The 27,562-nt window shown below is 36.8% G+C and overlaps 1 protein-coding gene across 7 annotated transcripts in view; it reads left to right on the top strand.

Annotated features, from left to right (window-relative positions):
* The window catches only part of FUT8 (fucosyltransferase 8), a 178,288-nt gene that overhangs the window by 103,612 nt on the left and 47,114 nt on the right, over window positions 1-27,562 (top strand). For 6 of the 7 annotated variants that reach the window (XM_036434118.2, XM_045579651.1, XM_045579646.1 and 3 more), the window contains 3 exons: window positions 4,682-4,797; window positions 4,915-5,077; window positions 15,244-15,358. In XM_036434118.2, the coding sequence (XP_036290011.1) occupies window positions 4,682-4,797; window positions 4,915-5,077; window positions 15,244-15,358 (394 nt within the window). The remainder of the gene's footprint in view (window positions 1-4,681; window positions 4,798-4,914; window positions 5,078-15,243; window positions 15,359-27,562) is intronic. The other variant, XM_045579654.1, reaches the window with a different exon arrangement.

Genomic DNA, 27,562 nt, shown 5'->3' with positions numbered 1-27,562 from the left:
AATCACTTCTGGCTAGTTGTTCTTTATAAAGAATACTTCTGCTTATTTGAGCAATGGAATGTGATATTTACTATGAATTTTTTTATAGATACTCTTTATCAAGTTAAGATTTTACTTACCTTCCATTTCTTGTTAAGTGTATTATAATGAATGAATTTTGTCAAATGATTTTTTTTGTTTCTATTGAGATTGTAATTTTATTTATTTTCTTTATTTTATTAAGGCAATAAATTTACATTAATAGCTTTTCTAATCATAAACCAACCTGGGGTTATTGGGATAAAGACTAGTCATGATGTATTTTTAAAGCATTGCTATATTTATTAATTAATCACTTATGATATTGAAAATAAGTTTTTAATTGACTTGACCTTTAATTTCCCTTTTCTTGACCTTATACTATTTCTATATCAATCTTATACTAGGAATGACATTTTAGAAATTCCTCTCTTTTTACATTTCCTAGAAAAAATTTATTCTGGTAGCTATTTTATGAAAATTTATAAAAGTCAATACAGTCATGCTGGTCAGTACCATAAGCTGGGCTTTCAGGCTGCCCAGGGTCACTGTTTGGGATCCCAGGTCTGGCAGAGCTAGTGGCCATGAGCCACAGCAGGGCAAGGTTGCTGGCGTGGCTCTCTGCCTCAGTGGGGCTGTGGATGGGCTCCAGAGTTGGCCACAGCCTCTGTTTGGGCAACCTAGTGAGGCAGAGGTTGAAGACTATGTTCAATAGTAGGGTAGTGCTGCTAGTTTGGCTTTCTGTCTGGAGAGGACTATAGAATTAGCTCTGTGGCTGTCTTGGGTCCCTGGCTAGGTTTCCTTCTTAGATTGGGCTGAGAGCTATGCTTTGCTGTTGGGTGAAGCTGTTGCCTGGCTTTCCTGTTTTAGCAGGCATAGGATGTGCTGTGTAGTAGCCACATGGCATCTTTGGCCAGTTACTAGCTTCCCTACTTGTTGGGCTGTAGGTTGTGCTACATGGTTGCCTTGCATCTCAGGCCAGGCTTCCTCCTTCAGTGGGGCTAGAGGCTATGCTCTTTCAACAAGACAGCCTTCTGGCAGGTGACCCAAACCGGGCAGAATTGCCTGTTAAACTTCTTATGGGGCCACTGGCTCAGCTATGCAAATGATCAGAGCCTCTAATTGGAATCTCCTCCGAGGCCCCAAGTACAGGAACACAGTTTGCCAAGATCCTGTACTTGTGAGCTCCTCCCCCTTCTCTATCTCTAGCTGACTTTCCCAGTTATCTCCAACTTACTTAGTGGGAGGCATACTTAGTGGGCCTCCCAGGAATCATCCAGAATGCTAGGGAAGCTTGATGACCAGCTTGCGCTCTCCTTTCCCACCGGAGAAACTGCAGGCCCAGGGGACCTCCTCCATGCAGCACTGCACTGACCTGAGGGAGGAGCAATGTGGGCAAAGTGAAGCTGCTACTTCTTCCCTTCGTAAAGCTGTTTTCCTCCGGTTTTGTAGTCAAGGGATTGCTTTAGCCTTGCCCCTGTGTGCTGGGATCTTTACAAAGGTATTTTGTCTATGAATAGTTACTAGTTGCTCTTCCCCTGATAGGGAACCACCTATTTTGCCATCTATCTGACATCAGTTTCCTGGTTCAACTTTTATCAAACTATTGTGCCTAGATTTTCAGATATTTCAGGCATAATGGTATGATCTCTGTTATTGCATCTAGGTCAGAAGATGCTCTATATGTTTTTTTGTAGTGAGTATGATTAAAAAAAAACAAAAATAAATGTAATTCTCTAAATATTCACATAGAGACTGTTCTTACAGATTCACTCTTCTAACTGGGGTTTTGGAAAAAATGGTCCTATGCATTTTTTTTACATTGAAATTTCCATTATTTTTTTAATCTATAGTTTATCCATATTTAGATTCGATTATTGTATATAATAATGTAATATAAATCACTGATGCATTTATGTTTTTTTAGAATTAGATTATATTTAGTACTTAATGGAACACTGCTGAAAAGATCTTATACTATTTTTCATGCTTGTTTTCCCCTCTTATTCCACCAATATATGAAGAAATGAGATAAAAAGGAGAACATAGACATTTCTATTTGCCTGAAGTTTTGTATCACTAATTTGTGTTCTGGAAAAAAGGGCATCCTTGTCCTATGGCATATTGCTGCCAAAATAAATTTCCAGAGTTAATAGTTTATTCTGTTTTAAAATTACTTCTTAGAAACCAGTCATCTAATCCAGAAAGGAGTAAGAGCCAAGTTTTAAAAACTATATACTAGGAAATGCCTCATTTAAAAATGTATACATATTTGTGCTCACAAATTGGGTAATTGTGCACCTAACAACTCTATTCATTTTATCATTATTCACTTTGTGTGTATACAAATGAAGGCTTTTTAAGTCAGGTTCTGTGGCTTGGGACTCTCATGATTGGGACTTGGTTACATTTTATGTTTCTGTTCAGTGCTAATGCATGTCGTTTCATGGAAAATAATAGAATACCTTATTTACTCTGGTATAACTATATCAAATGGTTCTTTACTTAACATGTATTCTGAAATGGTATAATCAGTGGTTGGCAAACTCATTAGTCAACAGAGTGGCAAACCGCGGCTTACGAGCCACAGTTTGCCGACCACTGGATAAGTAATTAAGAGTTAATTTAGCTTCATCTGTTTTATAAAACATGTTAGAAAAGCTATATAAAAATCTGTATTGGAATCTTTGTATCAGAGGACTAAGTTGACATCTGAAGGTCTGCCAGGAAAAATTATGTTTCCTTAAAATTATTGTGATGGTTAAAATAGATATCCTAGACATTTTGAGATTACAGCTCATCTTTAAATGACTGAGCCCAGATACAGTAGTCCTGATTAAGTTTATTGACACTGTGCTAAGTAAATAAGTTTTAGAAGAAATATTAGTCATTATTTAATCTAAACAATAATCTTGCAAAACTACACACACACACACACACACACACACACACACACACACACACACACACACGTTAGCCCTGCGCATGAATTCATGTGCCAGTAGTTCACCAGTAGCTCTCTGCTCACTGTCCTGCTGTCCTATAGCTCCCCCGTGCCTCCACCCACCTTGTCCCTGCCATAGCTTGCTGCCCTGCCCACTCCTGTAGCTCTCCACTGCCCGCTTGTAGCTCACTGCCCCATCCTCCTGCAGATCCATGATCTGGTTGTTACACATTGGTCGTGCCACTTCACGGAGTAATGACCATTTGCATATTTTTGTTGTTACTTCATAATTGTTATGAATCGTAATGTAAATACCTGTGTTTTCTGATGGTTTTAGGTGACCCTGCTAGCAGTTCTCAACCTGTGGGTCGTGAACTGCTGCTGTAGAGCCTAAAACCATCAGAAAACACAGATATTTACATTAGGATTCATTAACAGTAGCAAAATTACAGTTATGAAGTAGCAACGAAAATAATTTTATGGCTGGGGGTCACCACAACACGAGGAACTGTATTAAAGGGTCACGGCATTAGAAAGGTTGAGAACCACTGGTCTAGAGAAACTCTAGGGGAGAATGTGTTTCCTTGACTTTTCTAGCTTCTAAAGGTGCATTTTTTGCATTTGTTGCTCATGACCCCTTTCTCTATTTTTCAATGCTAATAGCTACACTAACTATTCCTTTTTTGTAGTAAACTCTTCATCTGTGCTCATAAATTGGGTAATTGTACACCTAACACTTGTAATTACAACTTCATGATCCTTCCCTAGACCTCAAGTCAAAGAATTGAGAGGATCAGCATTTCCAACACTTCGAGATAGGAACACTTATGATTACAATTTTGGCAAGACCGTCTTTCCACCTGAAGATCCTTAACTTAGGTTATACATTTAAATTTTCTTTTGCCATATATAAGAAACCTTCCCAGGAATATCTTTTATGGCCCAAATGGAGGACAAAATACTGCCAAAAGTCACATAAAACAAAACATGTTAGAAACCAGTACAGTTGGGAAAGAAGTTAAGTATTATGGATGGATTGATAATATAAACGAGATCCTGGAGTTCCTCCACTGCTTTCCAAAATTTTGTACTGTTGACTGATATTTCTTTTTTGTTTATTTCTGATACAAACGGGAGATTAATCTTTAATTTTTTCTGATATACTTCATCTTCTACTCTTGTCTTACCCTATAAAACCAATATTTATTAATATAAGGTCATGTGTTCATGTATTGGAGCACAGTTTTACACAGCCTGGTATTAACTTAATTTAGAAATAATTTACATTGATATTTGAACATGGACACATGTTCAGATATGTACTTTCATATTTCCTTTAAACCTTTTCGTCATCCTCTCCTTCACCTATGTTATTCTCAACAACAATGAAGGATTGACCACTTTGCCACTGATGGCAAAGTTTTTCTAAGCAATATGATGAGAGTTTTTTTTACGAGAGAGTTCTAAAGGTTTCTGAAGTCCTAGGAGATCTCAGAGCTAGATTATTTTTTGCTGTTATTGTTCAGTATCCTTCCAATGTTTACATTTTATTGTATACCTTTGGAGAGAAAATTTTACTTGGTAATTCTAATATATTATATGACTCAGTGACTTCTACAGTTTCCAATAAGTATGTTTTAACATGTAACTTTATTAAGCATGTGTTTTGTTGCATAATTTGTAAGGTAGATGTTTATATTTTTCTTTCCTGAACTACAGGATACCAGAAGGCCCCATTGATCAGGGGCCGGTTTCCGGAAGGATTCGTGCTTTAGAAGAGCAGCTTGTGAAGGCCAAAGAACAAATTGAAAATTATAAGAAACAAACTAGAAATGGTAGGTGATTATACAGTATATTTCTCTCCTTAGTATATTGATATTAGCACCAATAATTAAACACTTCTTTCATCAAAAATATTAGAAATGCTGATCCTCTCAATTCTTTGACTACTGGTCTAGGGAAGGATCATGAAATTCTGAGGAGGAGGATTGAAAATGGAGCTAAAGAGCTTTGGTTTTTTCTACAAAGTGAATTGAAGAAATTAAAGAATTTAGAAGGAAATGAACTCCAAAGACATGTGGATGAATTTCTGTCAGATTTGGGGGATCATGAAAGGTAACCTTTTTACTTTACATTTCATTTGGGCTTTAGTAAAGATTATAATCTAAGAATGGGAAGCTGGAACTTTTAGTAATTTCTCTGTTGAATGGTAAATGATACCTACCATAGTTAGGAATAGGAGAATACCCGAGATCTCAGAGGATAATAATTGCCAGATGTAGTTCATCAACTAAAAATATATCACGGAATAATATTATTTAAAACATATTTCTAATCTGGCCCATTGTGACTCAGTGGTTGAACATTGACCCATTTACCAGGAGGTCAAGGTTCAATTCCCGGTCAGAGCACATTCCCGAGTAGTTGGCTCAATCCCCCCCTAGAGGGTGTGCAGGAGAAAACCAATCAGTGATTCTCTCTCCTTATTGATGTTTCTATCTCTTTCCTTCTCTCTTCCACTGTCTGAAATCAATAAAAATATATTTAAAAAGTCAATAAATAAAACATTTCTAGAAATCTCTATACTCTAAGTAAATTCTGAAGTTAGTGGTATCAGCCAACAATACTTTGGAAATCTTCCTGTAAATTTCCTTCATATACAATCTATATTTGAAGTGGAGTCTGCAGTTTTATATTATAACTAGAGGCCTGGTGCACAAAATTCATGCATGGGGTTGGGGTGCGGAGTATCCCTCAGCCCAGCCTGCGTACTCTCTAATCTGGGATCCCTAGAGGCATGTCCCAACTGTCTGTGTAGGCCTGATCCTGCCAGGATGGGACCTACAAGGTTAGTCAGACATCCCTCTCACAATCCACAGACTGCTGGCTCCCAACTGCTCACCTGCCTGCTTTCCTGATCGCCCCTGACCGCTTCTGCCTGCCAGCCCAATTGCCCCTAACTGCCCTCCCCTGCAGGCTTGGTCACCCCTAACTGCCCTCCTCTACAGGTCTGGTCACCCCTAACTGCCCTCCCCTGCAGGCCTGGTTCCTCCCAACTGCCCTTCCCTACAGGCCTGGTTGTTCCCAACTTCCCTCCTCTGCCAGCCTGATCACCCACAACTGCCCTCCCTTGCAGGCCTGGTCCCTCCCAACTGCCTTCTCCTGCTGCCCCTGCTGGCCACCTTGTGGTGCCATCTTATGTCCAAATGGGGGCAGCCATCTTTGACCACATGTGGACAGCCATCTTGTGTGTTGGAGTAATGGTCAATTTGCATATTACTCTTTTATTAGATAGGATAATTGAAACTTTGTAGCCTTGAGCAGAGGCCAGTGCCAGTCAGAGCTCGGGGAGGGGGGAAGCTTGAGTTCCTCCATCACCAGGGAAACCCAAGCCTCCTGCTCTCTCCAACTCCGTGGCCGCCGCCCCCATCTTTGTTGGGATTTATTTATATTCTATAATTGAAACTTTCTAGCCTTGAGTGGATGCCAGGGCTGGCCAGGGTGGGTAGGAGCCTCCTGCTTGCTCCAACTTTGTGGCTGCCGCCATATTTGTTGGGTTAATTTGCATACTCGCTCCTGATTGGCTGGTGTGCATGGCTTGTGGGCATAGTGGAGGTACAGTCAATTTGCATGTTTCTCTTTTATTAGATAGGATATATTATAACTCAGAGACTGGCAATTACTACTGTTTCTAATTTGGACATTAAAAACATTAAAATAGCCTCTTTAAAGGGTTTCTAATTAAAGATGAACAGGTTTTTTTTTTTTATAAAAGGCATCATTCTGTTCCATTTAATTGCTAGAAAGAAGAACCTGAAATCTGCCTAATTCTTCTGTTTGCACTTTTTTGAAAATATGCAGTTTATATTACACTAGAGGCCTGGTGTGTGAAAATTCATGCACTGAAGGGGGTGTCCCTCATCCTGGCCTGCCCCCCTCACAGTCCAGGAGCCCTCAGTGATCAGGGGAAGTCAAGGCCCTATCACACCTCTGCTGCTGCCACTGCGGGCAGCGCAAGCCTTAGCTGGCCCTCATTAACTGAGTCTCGGGTGGCCCTGGGTGGCTGGGCAACTGCCTTTTGAGGCTTCCCTGTGCCTCGGGCTAGCTCTAGGTGGCTGGGAAGCTGCCATCTGAGGCTTGCCTGTGCCTTGGGCCATCCCTGGATGGCAGGGGGGCTGAGGGGACCAGGGGACTCTGGTGGCAGGCGCATGGAGTGACTGGGCCCACCCAGAGGTGGGCCCAGCCTTGCCGTGAGCCTGTTGCCCTGGTGGGGCTGGGGTGACTGGGTGCTGCCATCTAGTGACTGTGGGCACCACCATCTTTGAGGGTGTAGCAGTCAGTTAGCTACACCCTCCTTATTGGCTGTGAGTACCACCATCTTTGAGGGTAGGCAGTCAATTAGCAAAGTCCCTCCTTCTTGGCTGTGGGTGCCGCCATCTTTGTGACAGCATGAGGGCCAATTAGCATATTCCCTCTTTATTAGATAGGATAGAAAGAAAACATTTTGTTTGCTGGTGTGTTTATGCAGAGCAAAATGTATCTGAGAATCATTATAAATACAGTGAAAGCTGTCCTTAGCCCTATTATATTTATGTCTATATTCCCAGTAGGATTGTAATGGCAATTACTGTCTCATTAGTGAACAATAAATGAAAAATTGTTCTATTAACACAACCTACTACTGTGAAGAGGAAAAAAGTTATTCTATAACAATAGGATTCATATATATTAACATCATTAGCAATATTGCAGTGATTTTGAAATACTTATCTGCTGTTTCATTTAAGTGAAATTAAATAAAGTCTATCAGTTTATCAGAATCATTTTAACATTAATGAATCTACAGAAGTAAGACAGTTTGAAATCAAGGGACATTGAATTATTAAGCCATTGGACAGACCCTTTGAAATTTTTAGCCTCGTTTGCAATCAAGTACTACTACTTGTGTTAGACCTTATTCTGGCTTTAATGCTTTTCTACCTTCAAGCTAATTCTGAGTACCAAGATTTTGTTAATTGGAGCTGTGTGTTTGCATGCTTTACTTATTGCAGTTTTATAGGGAAATCCAACTCTGAAGAAGATTTGAGTTGGGTAGACTATGGTACTTAAAGGAGAATTTTGACGGTTGACTTCTGATGAAATGTTTAAAGCTTGGGTGATTTAATTAAATTACTTGAGAATTTAATTTTTATGTCTTTTCTAAATCAAAGTAATTACTTAAAGAATTATTTTGTACATATATTTTGTTACCAAATGTAGAAACACCATACAAATGAAAAACATTAGGCCCTGGATACTTAATGTATGGTAAATCAATGTTACATTTTTGTAAATTGAATTATGATTCCTGACACTACCTTTTAGTAAATGTTAAATAATAACATTGAACTAGATTAAGTATTATAATACTAGAGGCCCGATGCATGAAAGTTTGTGCAAGAGCCTTCCTTCCCTCGGCTGCCAGCACTGGCTTCCCGCTGGTGCCGGGACCTGTGCTGCTTCCCTCCTCGCAGGCACCAGGGACCCGGGTTGGCTTCCCTTAGGCCGGCTGCAGGCACCCAGGACCTGGGCTGGCTTCCCTCCTGCCCTGGCTTCGTCAGGAAGGACATCCTGAATGATGTCTGATCTAATTAGCATATTGCCCTTTTATTTTATAGATTTCGCAGAAAATAAAAATGGAAAGATACTCAACTACTAAGACCAATTTCTTTTACTGTCATTTGCAAAAATTATAATGAACTTGGGATACAACTTCACAGAGTAGTAATTTAATTCTAGGCAGCCAGATTAGAATGCAATGGCACAAATAATAAGCAAAGAACCATCAAACACTAGAGAAATAACCTTTAATGAATGTTCAAGTACAGAAGATTTGTAATAGATAGATTATGCCATTTTACTGATAATTTTCAGGGTTTTTATGTGTAAGAATTAAGACAGACATTTATGTTTGTCTCTGATGATTTACACAAAAATCTTTATTTCATTTTTATACTTGCCCAAAAGATAGTGTCTAGGTTGTCTCTGGACTGAAAGCCTATGTCCTCTGAGAAATCGAGGTTAAGTTTGTTCAGATTTCTCTATGAATCACTCCTCATTATTTTGTTCAAAAAGACATCAGTTATAGGGGGAAAACTTAATGGCTTTTGTTTCTTCAGAACGGGTTCTTTCTTTCTTTGGACTTTGTCTGATAGAAACACTGATTCTCTTTTTTTCCCTCTATAAATCTACTTTATTGCAGCATAATTTATGTATGATAAAAATGTGCATATTTTAGTCTATAGTTCTATTAGTTTTGACAAATGTTCAGTTTTGGAATCACCGTCCTAGTCAAGATTCAGAACATTGCTACTGCCCCAAGAAATTTCATCATGCTCCTTTGTAATCAGCACCTCCCCATCCCCACCAGTCCCTGGCAGTAACCAAATCTGTTTCCTGTCCCTATAATGTTGCCTTTTAAAAATTTTATATAAATGTAGCCGAAATTGGTTTGGCTCAGTGGTAGAGCGTCGGCCTGCGGACTGCAAGGTCCCGGGTTCGATTCCGGTCAAGGGCATGTACCTTGGCTGCGGGCACATCCCCGGTAGGGGGTGTACAAGAGGCAGCTGGTCGATGTTTCTCTCTCATGGATGTTTCTAGCTCTCTATCCTTCTTCCTTCCTCTCTGTAAAAATCAATAAAATATATTTAAAAAAAATTTTTTTATATAAATACAATCATACACTATGTAGTTTTTGAGTGTGGTTTCTTTCACTTGGCATAATGCATTTGATATTCATGCATGTTGTTTTTGTGTATTGTTAGTACATTTTTTTATTGTTAAGTAATATTCCATTGTATGGATATATCACAGCATAACCATTTACCAGTTGAAGGGCATTTGGGTTGTTTTCCATTTTTTTGTGTAATTATGAGTACAGCCACTGTAAACAATACCACACATATTTTTCTGGAAACATGTTTTCATTTATTTTGGGTTAATATCTAGGAGTGGGCTTGATTGGTTGTAACTTGAATATATGTTTAATTTTATAAGATACTGCTAAATTGTTTTCCAAAGTGATGGCACTATTTTGCAGTCACCAGCAATGTTTAAGAGTATCAGTTGCTCTGTATTTTTGTCTGCACTTGGTAGTCTCAATTTTTACATTACACCTACCCCTTACTACCATTCTGATAGTTATATAGTGGTATGTCATTGTGATTTTAATTTGTATTTCCTTATTAATAATGTTGGGCATTTTTTAATGTGTTTATTTGCCATACTTCTATCATCTTGGTAAAGTGTTTATTTAAGTCACATGCTTAATTTTGGAGAGGTGTTTGTTTTATTATTAAGCTTAAAGCATTCTTCATTTATTAATATACTAGAGGCCGGATGCATGAAATCCATGCGAGGCAGCCGATCAATGATTCTCATTCATCATTGACGTTTCCATCTTGCTACCTTTCCCTTCCTCTATAAAAATAAAAAATATATATAAAAAATTTTTTTTATTAAAAAAATATATGTTACTGAATATATCTAATCACTCGTTTACAGTTCATGTGACATTAACTTTAATAAGTATCAGTTACTTTATTTTGGGATTTTTTTGCTTGAATTACATATGTTCATTGCTGGCCTCGGAATTTCTATAACATTTTGAATCATGTATAAGCAAAACATCAGGACATTTAAGAGAAGTTTTGTGAATATTTAAAATATAAAAATAGGAAATTTAATAGACAATACAAAGAACATAAATGTAGCCCAGCTTTTGAAATAAGAGAATTTGTTGCCTGGCATAGCTGGCTTGCTGTCAGAGGCATAGATTCTGTTCTGTCCTACCATTGTTTTCAGATACCTGCACTGTACCATCAACTACCTCATGCTAGTCTGCTGGTACTTAGCCTGAGTTTGTATTTCCCAGGCTTTGACCTGACCTGATACCAGACTTTTAGATTTACCATCCACCTTCTAAATTTTTGTTATCTCATAGTCAAAACCAAGACAGCAAGATTTTCAGCTTTTATGTCACTTTTAGGAGATTTGATTTCAGAGTGGAGTCACTGAAAACCAAGTAGATTTGTTTTCAGTTACTATGGTTCCCAATAGTGGGCCAAAACTGAAACTTTCTGTTTGACTATTCTCACATCTCTGTCCAAAAGATGATAAACTGCAGGATGGTAACTTCTAAATCATTATTGAATCTTCCAAGCACTAGTTTGAATTTGACATCATTTCTGGGCTTGTCTTCCTTACATGATCTCCAATGGGGAGTCTAAGAAAAAAATATTTGAAAGCAAACTTAATGTTAGTTGACTGTTGTGTTTTTTTTCATTTGTATGTTTTGTTTGCTTGTTCGTTTTTGGTGTTTGGCTTTCTAGACATCTTGGCTATTCCACTTTCTAGACGGATTGGGATGGATATGAATAATTGCCAAGACTTAGTACTGATGTAACTTGGTAAAAACATTCACTTTTATGATTCACTGTTCTAATTTTTTAAAAAAATACAAAGTTGGGCTTTCATTTCCAATGGTAAAGGAATGGATTGACTACTACAGTAAGAAAGCATAAACTATGCCAACTTGTATATTTCAGAGAATTTTTCTCTCCAAATTAGATCTAAAGTAGTTTTTACCTTTTTGAGGCTATATGATTATTATTATCAATGAAATGCAGTGCTATTTGTCTTATGTTTATGTATATGTTTAATGCTGGTAAACTGTGTGTGTTTTTTAAAAAAATATATATTTTATTGGTTTTGTACAGAGAGGAAGGGAGAGAGATAGAGTTAGAAACATTGATGAGAGAGTCATCGATCAGCTGCCTCTTGCACACCCCCTACTGGGGATATGCCCGCAACCAAGGTACATGCCCTTGACCAGAATCGAACCTGGGACCCTTCAGTCCCCGAGCCGATGCTCTATCCACTGAGCCAAACTGGTCTCGGCCTGTGTGTGTTTTAAAAAAATATATTTTATTGATTTTTTACAGAGAGGAAGGGAGAGGGATGGAGAGTTAGAAACACAATGAGAGAGAAATATTGACCAGCTGCCCTGCATACCTCCTACTGGAGATGTGCCCCCAACTAAGGTACATGCTCTTGACCGGAATTTAACCTGGGACCCTTCAGTCCACTGGTCGACACTCTATCCACTGAACCAAACTGGTCAGAGCTAGCCTGGTTATTTATCCCACTTTACTACAGGGAGAAACAATATTGCCATTTAATGTTGAGATTTACAACACGTTTTGTGATCACTTCTATTGTATGAGTAGGAAAAAGCAAATGACCACATTTGGATATGATAAAATCCATGAGATATAAATAATAATGAGTGTGATGAGAATGGTAGGAAAAAGACTTATAAAAAAGACTGCTTACGTGTTTCCATGATCAACTCACATAGTTTCCTGTGGGTAATGACTTTTTCCCCAGTAACTGGAGGCTACATAATAGTTCGTAGGAGCTTTAGTTTTGTACAATAATTTGGAAAAACTTAAAAGTTGAACCAAGGTTCAGTGTATGTGTAAGACTGCAAGTTAATTTCTTAAGGAACCAGTAAGCTGTAGGTTTGTGTATTTTTTTTCAACTAATTTTTTTTTATAAAAAGAAAATGTTTTGTATCTTAGGTGAGAGTAAGAAATATTAAAAAATTAAGTGTCAAGTATCTTGTCCTGTTTAAAGGGTGCACATGGAAATAGTAAAGCTGTGAAGTATCCTGTGTGTGGATAATATTGACACATTAAACAGATGCCTAACAGGCTTCACAACACATGACCCTGTTGTCCTAAAGCTTGTGAAAGCTGTTCTACTGTAAGTTGGGTGAATATTCTAAACTGTGGCTATGATTCTTAATTTTATATTAATAGTTTTGCTTTATTCAAAGGGCCTGTTATCAAGTATTCTCTGTTAATTATGTAAAGTTCTAGTAGTTTTCTATGATAGTAAATAAGACTTTAGTTTTTCTGCGGTGAAGAGTGTTTTGTTACTAAATGGTTTAACATCTAGTTAAGAAGCAGGAGTAAAGAGAACTGGGACTGTGTCATGTTTGCTTAGATAAGTTGCAGTTGTTGAGGGCTGGTTTCATCATATGCTAAATGAGTCCTCACTGATTAATCTCCTTCAGGATGTATAAGGCAGTGGGTTTTGGATTATTTTTCTGACTGGCTTTTAGTACCACATATTACTGTCACATCCAATGGGTCCTTCCTTTTAGTTGTAGAATTATTAGTAGATACTCTTTACAAACAAGATAAAAACACTGAAACAACTGAGGCATTCTAACTATATAATAAAAAGCCTACTATGTGAATTATTCAAACTCGGTGTTCGATTCCTCGCTATTGCATATGCTGACCACCAGGGGCAGCATGCAACATGGCAGGCATTGGCAATGCAGGGGTGGCAGAGGAGGCACTGCCAGCCCCAATGGGCCCCAATGAGAGCAGGACCATGGCGGAATCGTGTAGCAGGTGATGGGGTGACACCAGGCCACAGTGGGGTGCTGGGCGGGGCTTCGAGGCTGGGGGCAGGAGCTGGGGCTCTGAGCCTTGTGGTGTGAGCTGGGTGGGGCTGATCCCCACAGGCCATCCCAAGGGACCCCACCCGTGCACGAATTTGTGCACCTGGCCTCTATAGTTCTAGTATAAATAGTAATGTCTTAGTCTTTATAGGCTGTTATAATAACAATACCAAATACTGGGTAGCTTATACATACAAAAGTTATTTATCAATTTTGTTTGGAGTCTGGGAAGTCCAAACTAGGCACCAGAAAATTCTGGAGGCTAGTAAGGGTCCTCTTTCTGGTTCATCCACAGCACAGTGCCTTCTCATTGTGACCTCACATGGTAGGAGAGGCCGAGGAATTCAGTTGGGTCTCTTTTATAAGAGCATTAATCCCATTCACAAGGGTTCTAACCTCATGACCTAAGCACTTCCCAAAGACCTTGCCTTTTAATACTATTATATTAGGTTTTAGCCTTTTTTAAGATACGAATTTTGGGGGGAGACACAGATATTCAGTCTATAGCTAATAGCCACCAAATATATTTTATTACTTTGTATGTATTAACATTAATCATTTTACTATACTTACTTTAAAATGAAGTAACTTAGTCTTAGAGATGTCAAAATAACTTTCCTAGAACACAGAGTCAGTTAAGAGGTAGAGCCAAAATTGGGAAATAGGTCGTCCAGCTCCCAATGCTCTTTCTTTTCTGATTTTGCATAGTTACATTGAACAGAGTCCACATTGTTGTACTCCTGATGTTTGTTAGTGCAGCCGTTAAAAGCCTAAATTTCAGAATCACACTGCTTGGATTTGAATTCACACTCTTTGTTTCTGAACTTTATGATTTTGAGCAAATTCTTTAATCTCTTAGTGCCTTACATTCCTTATCTAATTCATAAGGCAGCTGTGAAGATTACATGAAATAATGTAAAGCACCTAAAATAAATATCTGGCCAATAAGTAAGAACTCAATACCTGTTAATTGTTGTTCTCATTATTTAACATTACATCTATTTTCTCTAAGTATTTTTTGAACCTCCAGCTACTGTTTTATGCTTTTTACTTAATATCATTTTATTGGTGAATTCTAGAAGTGTATGTATGTGTATATAATATAAACTTTATTTATATTATATACTTTTCTGACAAATAGAAACAAATTTTTAACTTTATAATTTTCACAAGCAAAAAACACATCCTTATAAGCATTCCTTGAATGTCCTATGGCAGCTCTCCTACTTTTAAACAGTAGAGGCCCACAAATCCTAAAATATATACTATCTGACTCTGTATAGAAAAATGTTTGCTAACCCTTGGTTTAAACTACTGTTTAAGAGCTGTTTCAAAATTTTTCTCTGATCTTTTTCCAGCCACTCAGCATTAAAGTATAAATAAAATTTAATAGAGGATAGGAAATGACAGTAGCGAGAACACAAAGGAAATGTTCAAATATTGGTACCAATTTAATTTCTTTCCCTTATGTTAATCTATTTATTGATTGATCGATTGATGGATTGCTATAAGCATCTACTTCCCCGTAGTCTCTGTAGTACTCTTGTTGGAAAATAAGTATAGCTGACTGGCTGGGGGTGAAGAGGAGTAGGTTTTTCTTACCAGTAAGGCTAATTGTTGGATTTCACAGCCTTGATAGAAAATAAGAATTTAGTATTCGCATCGGTATAAGCATCAATCTTTATGAAGAATTTGACTCTTCTTATGTTTGTGTAATCCTATGAGAAAGCGCAAAAAAGTAAGACTTCCAATGTTGTTTTCTTTTTAGGTCCATAATGACAGACCTATACTACCTCAGTCAAACAGATGGAGCAGGTGATTGGCGGGAAAAAGAGGCCAAAGATTTGACAGAACTGGTCCAGCGGAGAATAACATATCTTCAGGTAAGAAGGTTAGGTTAAGAAATAAACTAGAGTGAAAAAGAAGGGAAATCATAATAAAACTAAAAATGAGAGTTCCTTTTACTTTCTGGTCTTCCTAGCCCTAGCTTTTTGAGAGTCTACTTATTTTACATATTTATTCAGACGGACTTTCTGTGATGCCTCAAGTGGAATACAAAGATGGCTAAAACAAGGCCTCTGCCCTAAAGGGGGCTACTTCTTACACACACACACACACACACACACACACACACACACAATTATGCAAAATAGGTGTACATTTTAAAAAAATATATATTTTATTGATTTTTACAGAGAGGAAGGGAGCGAGATAGAGAGCTAGAAACGTCGATGAGAGAGAAACACCGACCAGCTGCCTCTTGCACACCCCCTACCGGGGATGTGCCCACAACCAACGTACATGCCCCTGACCGGAATCGAACCTGGGACCTTTCAGTCCGCAGACCGACGCTCTACCACTGAGCCAAACCAGTTTTGGCGAAAGGTGTACATTTTATATGAGAAATATAGATGAAATCCTCAGTGGAGAAAGATGTTAGGGATAGTTTTGTGAAAAGGTATTATTGGAATTAAGCTGTAAAGGGTAATTAGGTAGGATTTAGACACTGAGTGGAAGAGAAGAACACACTAGTTGGAGCATATGATGTGAGTAATGACCCATAGCTGGGAAAGGGCGATATAGGAACCCAGTGAGATAAGGGATATTTTAGTTTGTCTGGAGTTTGGGGTTATATGAAAGGAGGGATGAAAAATAAGCTGGAAAAAAAGGTAGGTTTGGTAGCCAGAATTCAGAGGTCCTTGGGTGCAGGTTAAGCTTTATGATATATAAGTAGAAAGTGGTTACTGAAATATTTCATTTATTGCATAAAAATCATTTTAACATAAATAGCAAAGAAAAAAAAATCAATGTTAAACCCCAAGTTCCAGATGCTTTTAAATTTATTCTCTTCATTTTTTATTGTTCTTTTTAAATTATTAATATTCATACCCAGTCTTACATATTTGTGGGGAGAGATTGATTTACTTTTGATTTTTTTTCTTTATTTGCCAGAAGTTATACATACCAGATAAGAGTGACATGATGAGAGTGCTTTAGTGATATTAATGTGAAAGTAGTATTTTGGGTTAACTGTGTTAGTATTGGAAGAGACTAGAGCAAGGAGACCATTTAGGATCTGAGCACCATACAGCAAGTGAGAAATATTGTGGTATGTGGCCTTTTGCATTGGAAGTGAAGAGGCAAATTTGAGAAAGACTGGAAAGATAGAATTGATAGGCCCTTCGAAGTAATTCAAGAGATGAAGTGACTGGAGATATGGAGGCATCATTAACTGACAGGAACTTACAGATGGAATAGTTTTCAGGGGAATACAGTATTAGTAAGTAGAATTCTTCAACACTTGGGTTGAAATTACCATGCCTGTTCTTTTCAATACTATTGATCGTATACTTTCTGTGTACAATCACTGCTTTCCTTTTAAGGTTAAAGGCAGCGAATTAGCAAGGGCTGGGTTCTGTATATTTTAAGGTGCACATTTTCTTATACTTAAATAGAGAAAAATAGAAAAATCAAGTGTTTAAAGAGATCATTAAAACCAAACTGATCTTGGCATGCTGGCTTGGTCTCATACTCCCGAGGCCATTCATCAGAGGTGTCTGTAGAAATAGAAACTCTTTGCCTCCTGTAGGGAAGAGGTAATTATCTCCTATCAACTAGAACCTCATTCAGTGAACTGTAAACAGCTGGTGGTGCAGAGCTATCATTCTCATTTAAAATGGAAATAGCTATGGTTTCTGAGTTTCTTACATTTCCACATTTTTATTAAATTTTTAGCAACAAAATTTTATATTTAAACTAAGCTTTGCTCATAATTCAGCTCCCCACACTGTAGCAAGACACTGCTTTAGTTTTTTTTCCCCTCTTGGTTTTTAAGTGACCAAGTACTTTCACCTCTAGTGCAAATTTGATCCTTTCTGTGCTGATTTCTCTTTTTCTATATTGGAGAATTTCACTTTGAAGTCATATTAATGAATTAAAACTACATTGGCTTTGTTAACCTTTTAGGCTATAGTAAAACAGCATTTTATTTCAGCCTTAACTTCAATTTCAAGTATTACTATTTAACAAATATTTTATGCTTTCTTTTTTCCATCAGAAAAAAGAAAAGTTATTTTTAATGTTCAAGAAGACAGTAGAAGTCTTAGTAAAAAAAAAGTTATAGAAAAATAATTTTCTTTTATTATTTATTTTTGTTAATTATTTAATATATTCATGGTCATTTTTTCTGTGTATTCTAGAAGTTTTTAAGTCAGAAGCTGTATTTCTAACATCTTAGAAGTCACTCGTGCTTCATCTTCTCTGGTTAGAGGTGAATAAGAGTCCTTTCTCTCATTCCCCCCAAATTAAACATATATTTTTAAGGAATGTCTTTTCTATAACTGGAATATTTATTCCCAATGTATTTTTAAGCATGGCACCTCTTTTAAAAAGAATGCTTTTTCACTAGTTTAATGAAATGGATTAGAAAAAAATTTTCTTTTTATTTCTTTATTGATTAAGGTATTACATATATGTCCTTATTCTCCCATTATCCTCTATCTCCCATTCATGCCCTCAACCCCCTGTTGTCTATGTCCATTGATTAGGCTTATATGCATGCATATGAGTCCTTTGGTTGATCTCTCCCCCTTACTCCCACCATCCCCTATCTTCCCTGAGGTTTGATGTTCTGATTGATGTTTCTCTGTCTCTGGATCTATTTTTGTTCATCAGTTTATATTGTTCATTATATTCCACAAATGAGTGAGATCATGTGATATTTATCTTTCTCTGCCTGGCTTATTTCACTTAGCATAATGCTCTCCAGTTCCATCCATGTTTTGCAAATGGTAAGAACTCCTTTTTTACCTCAGTGTAATATTCCATTGTGTAGATGTACAACAATTTTCTAATCCACTCATCTGCTGATGGGCACTTAGGCTGTTTCCAAATCTTAGCACTTAGGCTGTTTCCAAATCTTAGCTATGGTGAATTGTGCTGCTATGAACATAGAGGTGCATATATCCTTTCTGACTCATGTTTCTAGTTTCTTGGGATATATTCCTAGAAGTGGGATCACTGGGTCAAATGGGAGTTCCATTTTTAATTTTTTGAGGAAACTCCATATTGTTATCCACAGTGGCTGCACCAGTCTGCATTCCCACCAGCAGTGCACGAGGGTTCCTTTTTCACATACATTCTACTGATTTTTTTTCATCTCTAACATTTCTATTATAGAGAAAGGGCAAATAGCAATATTAAAATATTTTCTCGAATTCTCTTTTAATGTGCACGTATTCCATGCACCGAACCACTAGTATCACCTATAAAAACCCAACACTTTTACATGCACACACACCATAATTTCTTCTATCAAGTTAATGCATATCAGAGGCTAGCTAGGATTGATGGAAGAAGTGTAGTTAACATTCTGCCAATAACATAGCCCTGTGGCGTTGGGTTTTTCTCTTCTTCAGATCTTCCTGAAGTTTCTGGGTTTTTGTTTGTTTGCTTATTTGGAGGGGTGCTTTTTGTTTGTTTGTTTTATTTTAAATTTTGGTCTGAATCATCTTCCCCTGGAGTGGCTGGGCTTGGATTTGGAAGTGTCAGGGCTAGTAAAGGAAACCATACCTCGAGGCTGTAAATATCATTGGAAATAAGGAGAGGGTTTTTATAGTATGCCATGTGAGAGGTTTATTATGTTTAAAAGATTAGGGATTTGGCTTTGCAACCAAAGGATCTATTACCTTGCCCTTGGTACTTTTCTAATAGGTGAAAAAGTAAATAAAGCTGAACTCTTAGAGAAAGCTGGTAAATGTGAGTCCTTCCTGTGTTCAAAGCCTCTTTTCCATAGAGGCTTTAAATAATCTCTTTAAGTGTTAATTATAGTTCTTTTCTTCAAACAAATGTTATGTTGTTCTTTTACATAAAAAGATAGTTCTATATTGTTCTTAGAATTTGAATTGTTGAATAAAAGTTGGTTTATCATTTTTAAATGGAACTTATATGAGCAAATGTCACTGGGAACACAAAATACTTAGTTTTCCAATAAGCAAGTAGCATTATAGATGAGAGTTAAATGTGCATTAAATGTTTGAAAATGTGGTAGGCTTAAACTACAGGGTTTTGTTTCTGGATAAGAAGTTGTGGAAACATGATATGCTATTCTTCCTGCGAATTACAACAAAAAGAAATCCTGTACAGAGTGAATTTCATGTGCTTTGTTTATTTTGCCTCCTGTGTATCTTAGAATCTTCCAACCAGTAGATGGAACAAAAAACAAACATTAAAAAAAAAGATTTTTAAAAATATTTATCTACCCTATTCCAGGGGAACATCATGAAAAGTTGCTTCTCTACCCTCCTTGGGTGCCACAGCTGTGGAGACTGAGCATATAACCTTGTCACCATGCCTGCCCTGCCATAATGAAGGCACCCCTCCCTCTCCCAACTGCATTGCAGAGACTTTGGACAAAGCCCACCATTGCCACACTGCAAACTGAGGCAGTTCCCTACCTACTACAGCTTGAGTTGAGGGAGGGTGAGGATGAGGAGGGATTTAGAGAAAGGGATTTTTAAAATCTGTGTTTAAAATCCCTGGCAGACCTCTGAATGTCATGCATGAAACTGATCAGAATCACTACAGAAAGAGGTCTGATTGGTGAACGCTGGCATGATATACCATTCAGGCTTCAGAATGGCCACTAGGTAGCCCATATTTGGGGCAGAACAAAATACCACTGAAAAGGCTTTTAACATATAATTGACATTTGAGCCACAGTCCATAAAAGTAATCTAGGAATCTAAAGTTTGACTGCCTACTAAAATGGAAAGCAGAGTTTCATAACATAATACTCATCATCATACCAGGAAAATTTTAGATAAAAAAAATATAATCAGCAGATACCACAGTGAGATGAGACACAGATATTGAAATTATCTGACAAGGATTTTAAAGAAGCTGTAATAATAAAAATGCTCTACTCCAGTGTTTCCCAAAGTGTGGTACGCGTACCCCCAGGGGTACGGGAAGAGTTTGGTGGGGGTACGTGTTGCACTGGAGTTTGGTGGGGATATGCACTGCACCGTGCTTAGCTGCGCCTAATTCTATGTTCTCATGAGTACAAGGGGTACACAGCATTACGAAAATTATAGAAAGGGTACACAGATGTCAAAAGTTTGGGAAATACTGCAAATTGCAGAGTTGAAACAAATGGAAAAAAATAGGAAGTTTCAGAAAAGAAATAGATACAAGGGAGAGAAAAAATGAAAATTTTAGAACTAAAAAATATAATAACCAAGGTAAAAAAAATTGTCTCATAGTAGAATAACTATGACAGAAGAAAGAATTGGTGCCCTTGAAGTTAATCAATAGAAATCATCAAGTCTGATAACAGAGAGACTGAAAGTTGAAAAAAAATAAACATAGCCTCAGGGACCATAGTACCTTTGGGCAATTATAACATTTTCTTATGTTTGTATCTAGAGTTCCATAAGGAGAATGATATAAGCGTGAGGATTTGAAGAAATAACTGAAACTTTTCTAATTTATTAGATCATTTAGATATAAATTTAATAAGGAAATAATAGACTTAAATATTATTTGAGGCCAGATTTACTTAATAGATGTTTATAGAACATTCCATCCAATACACATTTTTTTTCATGTGTACATAGAATATTCTCTAGAATAGATCACATATTATGCCACAAGCAAACCTCAGTAAATTCAAGAAGATTGAAATCATATCAGGCATCTTTTCTAACCACTATGGCATTAAACTAGAAATCAACTATAGACATGAAACTGGAAAACACACAAATATACATGCTCCTAAAAAAAAGCCAATGGATCAAAAGTGAAATCAAACAATAAATCAGAAATTGTCTTGAAATAAATAGAAATGAAAACAACTTTCCAAAATTTATGGGATATAGCAAAAAGCAGGCTAGCAAGGAAGTTCATAGCTGTACAGGCCTATCTCAAGAAACACAAAAAAGTCCCAAATAAACAACCTAATTTTACACCTAGAAGAACTAGAAAAAGAACAACATACTAACAGAAGAAAATAATTAAGAACAGAATGTAAATAAATGAAATAGAAATTAAAAAACACAATTGAAAAGAACAATGATACTAAGCTGGTTCTTTGAAAGGTTCAACAAAATTGACAAAACTTTAGCCAAACCTGTTCAGACAATAATAGAATAAAATGATAAACAAAAGAAGAGTTTACAACTGACAGAACAGAAATACAAAGAATTATTAAAGAATACTACAAACAATAATATGCCAACAAATTTGACAATCTAAAAGAAATTGATACATTTCTAGAAGCATATAACCTCGTAAGACTGAACCAACAAGAATTAGAAAATATAAACCAGACCCATTATTACCAATGAAACTGAAGTGGTAGTCAAAAAATTCCAAACATACAAAAGTCCGGGACCAGATGCCATCACAGCTTACAGGTTTTATAAACAATCTATAGGTAACATCACCTTTAGTGATGAAAGACTAAATGCTTTTTCCCTAATATTAGGAATGAGGCAAGGATTACTACTATCACCACTCTTACTCAACACAGTATTGGAAATTCTATGCAATGCAGTAATATAAGACAAAAGAAAAATTGGCTTATGTACTAGGAAAAAAAAAATCCCTATTTGCAGGTAACATGATTGTCTGTCTACAGGTAAATCCCAAGTAATTACTTGTAGGCCCTGGCTGGGTGACTCATTCTGTAGACAAGTGCTATAAGTACCAGTAGTATCACGAAGAATAATAGCATTTTGCAAAACAGTATAAATTACTCTGATTTTTATTTAACACTAGAGGCCCAATGCACAGAATTCGTGCAAGGGCCTTGGCCCAGGCCCCGTCCACCTCCACCATGGCCAGGGGCCTCTACCGCCTCTGCCATGGCCCCGCCCGCCCACTGCAGCTCTGTCTAATCAGCATATTATGTTTTTATTATTAAAGATAACAAAACATCTGTAGCAGCCTCTGCACAGGAGCAAAGTTTCAACCCAGGCTTTCTCTGTTGTGTCTACTATCTTCTTAATCTTTTAAAAAAATTATCTCTATTGTTGAAAGTATTATAGATGCCCCCTTTTTACCCTCATGACGCCCCCACCCTATCCTTCATCTTTTGATCCTATGTAAAACAGGGCTAGCCATTCTGGAGCTTGCTTTTACTTTTCTCCTTCTTTCTCCTTTCTCCCTTCTTCCTCTTTTCCTGTTCCCCATTTTTTTCTCTTTCTCCCTATCCCCCCCTCCCCTTTTCTCATTCCTTTCTTTCCCCTTTCCCATACTTCCTCTTCACCCCTGTTTTTTTTGTTTTGTTTTTTTTTAAAGAGTATCTGCCATGTCATCCTGTGTTTTGGTTTTGAGGAAGGAGAGCCTACTGGGTCCTATTAAATAAAATGATAGTGGAGGAGGTTTCTGAAATTCAACCTTAATTTTTAAGCATGCTAATATTACCAAGTTTGCTCTGGTGTACACATCTGTTCACCCTGGAGTAGAGGAACACCCAAAGATACTGTCTCAAAGACCCTGAGTGGAAGAAATGCGCCACATTTATTTCTTGCATTCTACTGAATTTGTAGAATTTTTTTTTTGGGGGGGGTAGGAGGGTATTAAAATATTCAATAGAGACTTCTAGGCAAAGAGCAAAACAGGCCAATTATTGCAGTACTTAGGAAGTAAGCCTTCCTTCTCTGTAACTGTATAGTAACTATCTATCTTTGCTTCATCTGCCAGGACAACAGTCTGTAAAATATGTATCTTGATATCTTTTTTCCATTAAGTTTTCACACTTAAAGGTTTATAAATACCTACAGGGAAATGGATTTCCTAAAGCACTTAGTAACTTACTTACTTGTGCCACAGCTATTGAGTTGTCTTTACTATTTGCAACCCATTGTTCTCTGCTAGAGGGGTGGAAAGAACAACTCCATACCATCTTAATTTTGCTATGAAAATATTCCTGTTTAATATGTTAAGAGACAATAATTTCTGGTCTTGACTTTTAAAAATAAGGATGCTTTTCAAGGTATGTTTTTTTCATGATTATTAACTATGCCCAGAGTCTTCATTTTAATTACCACGATAGAGTACTTCAGTTCTCTTATTTGTTTTATTACCTTTTCTGCTTTGGTTCTGAAAATAATTTTAGAGAAATAAAATCAAATTGTTTCCAATATGCTTAAAAGGCTTTCACCACTGTTGATGAATCTTTTCTTCATTACCAACATAAAGCTAGATATCGTAATTTTTAAAAACAAATTAAAAATTGTTTAGTCTTATGATTAGATCAGGCAAAGAACATGTTAAAATTTAACTTACCTGGCTCATTCCTTTGTTTATTTCCTGACCTCTCTTTGTTAATAGGAGGTATCTATCTAGGGATTAACTCTTCCCTACGGAAGGAATGTTGTTAGAGAGGAGCTGGAAGGATTCCCAAAGTTCCAGTTTTTAATCCTTAAGTGTAAGTTCTTCAACCATAAAAAGATTAGAAGAACACATAGGGCAAAGCTCCTTGATGTTGGTCTTGGCAGTGACACACACACACACACACACACACACACACACCCCAAAAGCACAAGCAACCAAAGCAAAAATCAACAAATGGGACTACATCAAACTGAAAAGCTTCTGCACAGCAAACAAAACAATGAACAAAATGAAAAAGTAACCCATGGAGTGGGAGTAAATAAATATTTGCAAACATGTATCTGATAAGGGGTTAACATCCAGAATATATAAGGGACTTCATAGAAAAACAAAACAAAACACCATAATGAAAATATGGACTTAGGAGTAGTCAACAGATTATTAAGCATCAATGAAATGCAAACCACAATGAGATATCACCTTATACTTGATAGAATGGCCACTATAAAAAAGACAAAAGATAGCAAATTTGTTGAGAATGTGGAGAAAAGGGAACTCTCGTGTATTGTTGGTGGAGATTTAAATGGGTACAATCATTATGGAAAAATATAGAAGTTCCTAAAAAAAACCCCTGAAAAATAGAACTACCATATTATACAGCAATCCCTCTTCTGAGTATATATCCAAAGGAAATGAAATCATTTCTGCATTCCTAGGTTCATTGCAACATTATTTATAATAACCAAGATATGGGATTATATCTTGGTTATTATAAATAATGTGGCATACCACCAATAGATGAATGGATCAAGAAAATGTGTGTATGTGTGTAAGGGAATGTTATTCACCCATAAAATAGAAGAAAAATTGTGACAACAAAAACGAACCTGGAAGACGTTATGCTAAGTCATATAAGACAGACAAATACTGCATGATCTCACATGTGTAATCTAAATGAGTCAAATTTATAAAGAGTAGCACAGTAGTTACCAGAGGCAAGGAGGTGGAGGAAATGGGAGGTGTTGGGAGGTGTTGATCAAGGGTACAAGGTTCAGTTATGTGGGATACGTTCTAGAGATCTAGTGTACAGCCTGCTGACTAGTTAATAATACTGTATTACATACTTGAAATTGGCTAAGAGTTGATTTTAAGTATTGTAACAAAAAAAATTGCATTGTTTTTGTCTGTGTACATGAAGTTCAGTTGAGCTAATAGTTTATTAAACATTTACTACTTGTAAGAGATGCCTGGAAATAGTACATTTAGCTTATTTTGACTAAATTTTTGTTGTTTTTAACTTAGCCTTTTTGTGCAATGTTTTACTCTATAATTACTAGTCAGAGAAATGAGGGAAATTATATTGTGGCTGGAAAATTCTCCTCTGTAGAGGCTTTTATTTGTGTGAACGGAAAATGTAAATAGTCATGACAAAAGGCTTTATCTATGATTTAATTTAAAAGCCATGGAATCAGTGCCATTTCATAATATTACATCATTAACTTATAATTACTACTAATTTACTAAATGAAAGTAGTGGAAACCTCTAAATCCTAGCAGTGTCAAAGTAATATAATAATGGCTGTTGTTTACTAGTCAATTGAAAATTATTATCTTTTTAGCAAAGTAGAAATTTCCTAATTTGAAACATGTCCAACAGTAAGTTTTGATATTTTAAAGTAAAATAGTAAAACATTTCAACATAATGATGGTACCTTTAGTGAATTAGTAATCATTTAGGTTTAAGAGATGCTGCTTCCCTTAATGTTCCATCTTAGAGTCAGATTGATTTAAATGTACTTCCCAATGTTGATTTATTAGTATAGGACAGTTCTGTTGAGATAGGGTCATTCTTGGGAACTAACAGTATCAGAAGAAATGCCTCAGAAATTGTTTTTAAAAAAGTACAAACTGAAGAAAAGGAAACTGAATACAAAAGAACCCTATATTAAGTCCTTACTTTTTAATTCATATACACTATGGTGATATCTTTGTTGCAGAATAATAACTGTAAAAAATGTTACATAATACTTAGCTTATAAAGGGCTCATGGTTGGGCCACCTTGAGCACTAAATACAAAAGGTATTGTATTTATCCACTGTGAAATAATGTTTCGTAAAATTATGAGAATAAATGAGATGTTTGAGTTATCTTTGAGCATATAGTATATCATTATTTTCATAGTATCTTTGAGAAGGAAGAATGGGTGAGCAGGGGGCAAAGATTGTGGAAGGAGGTCATTTTTGTCACAATTTAAAATTAACAAATTGAAGCAAAATCACAAAATTGAATTAATAACAAAACCTGAATTAGAGAAAACTGTCTCTCAAGCCTTTCTTTGCAAAGTTCTTTAACTAGAGCATGCTGTCCCAAGTTTGATAAATTTGCCTCATATTTTTAAAACTTTTAATAGTAATCACCTTGAAATGAGCAAAAATGTATGTACCTTTTGAGGAGTCTGACTTTAAGAAGACCCTATATACAAAAATCCCATGTTATAAATATGATTTATAAAATTCATAGTTTTACTTTGCTCTTTACTATTTTTCCTTTGAATAATGAAAATAGTACTTTTTTCTTAGCATTTTATAAACACAATAAATTATATCTTTCAAGGTTTAGCATAAATGCAGTTTTATTCATCTCTTTCCAGTACATTTGAAAGTGATTTCCCCCCCCAGTGGAAGTCCATACTATTTCTTAATTTCTTGTTTATCACAATTTAAAAACATTCAAATAGTCTATCATTGTAGCTATTGATACATATGATTTCTTGTTCTATTGGATTATCATCTCCCATGTTTCCTTGTATATATTAAAGGTTTAATAAATATTTAATAAATGAGCAAAAGTTTATCCTGGTCAGAGAGTGAAAAAACTCAAGGCAGAAGAAGAGAAAAATGAGTGAGATTCTCTCCCAGTGGACTAAGGGTGTGTGTGTGTGTGTGTGTGTGTGTGTGTTACATTTTCAATCTGTATTTTCCCTTCTTTCACTCCCAAATAAGAATTAAGAATTACTTCCTACTGAGCCTCCTTTTAAAAGGTCTATATTGTAATCTATGCACATAACAAGAGTGTGTATGTGTGTGTGTGCGTGTGTGTGCACGCGCGTGTGTGTAAGAGAGAGAGAAAGGGAGAGAAAGGAGAGAGAGAAGGGAGTGCCATAAGAGGCAAGGGAGGGGAAAGATAAAAAGAATCACAATATAGAAAAAAACAATAAGCCTACATTCTTGCATAACTGGTAGATAAATATAAAAAGGAGTGTGCTTTGGGCACACTAGAAACAAAAACAGATTTTATAAAAAACTAGAGGCCTGGTGCATGAAATTTGTGCATTGGGGGGGCGGTGTCCCTCAACCCAGCCTGCACCCTCTTCAATTTGGGACATCTCTCTCACAATCCAGGACTGCTGACTCCCAAATGCTCGCCTGCCTGCCTTCCTGATTACCCCTAAACTACCTCTGCCTGTCAGCCTGATCACTCCCTAATAACTCCCCTGCCAGCCTGATTGATGTCTAACTGCTCCCCTGCCAGCCTGTTTGCCCCCAACTTCCCTCCTGTGTTGGCCTGGTCACCCCTAACTGCCCTCCTGTGCAGGCTTGATTGCCCCCAATTGCCCTCGTTTGCAGGCCTGGTCCCTCCCAATTGCTCTTCCCTGCTGGCCATCTTGTGTCCACATGGGGGCAGGATCTTGTGTGTTGGAGTGATGATCAATCTGCATAATACTCTTTTATTAGATAGGATAGAGGCT

Source organism: Pipistrellus kuhlii, unplaced genomic scaffold (assembly GCF_014108245.1).
Source record: "Pipistrellus kuhlii isolate mPipKuh1 unplaced genomic scaffold, mPipKuh1.p scaffold_m20_p_1, whole genome shotgun sequence".
Lineage (NCBI taxonomy): Eukaryota > Metazoa > Chordata > Mammalia > Chiroptera > Vespertilionidae > Pipistrellus > Pipistrellus kuhlii.
Note: the sequence above shows the minus strand (reverse complement) of the source record. Positions and strands in the feature narration are given on the sequence as shown.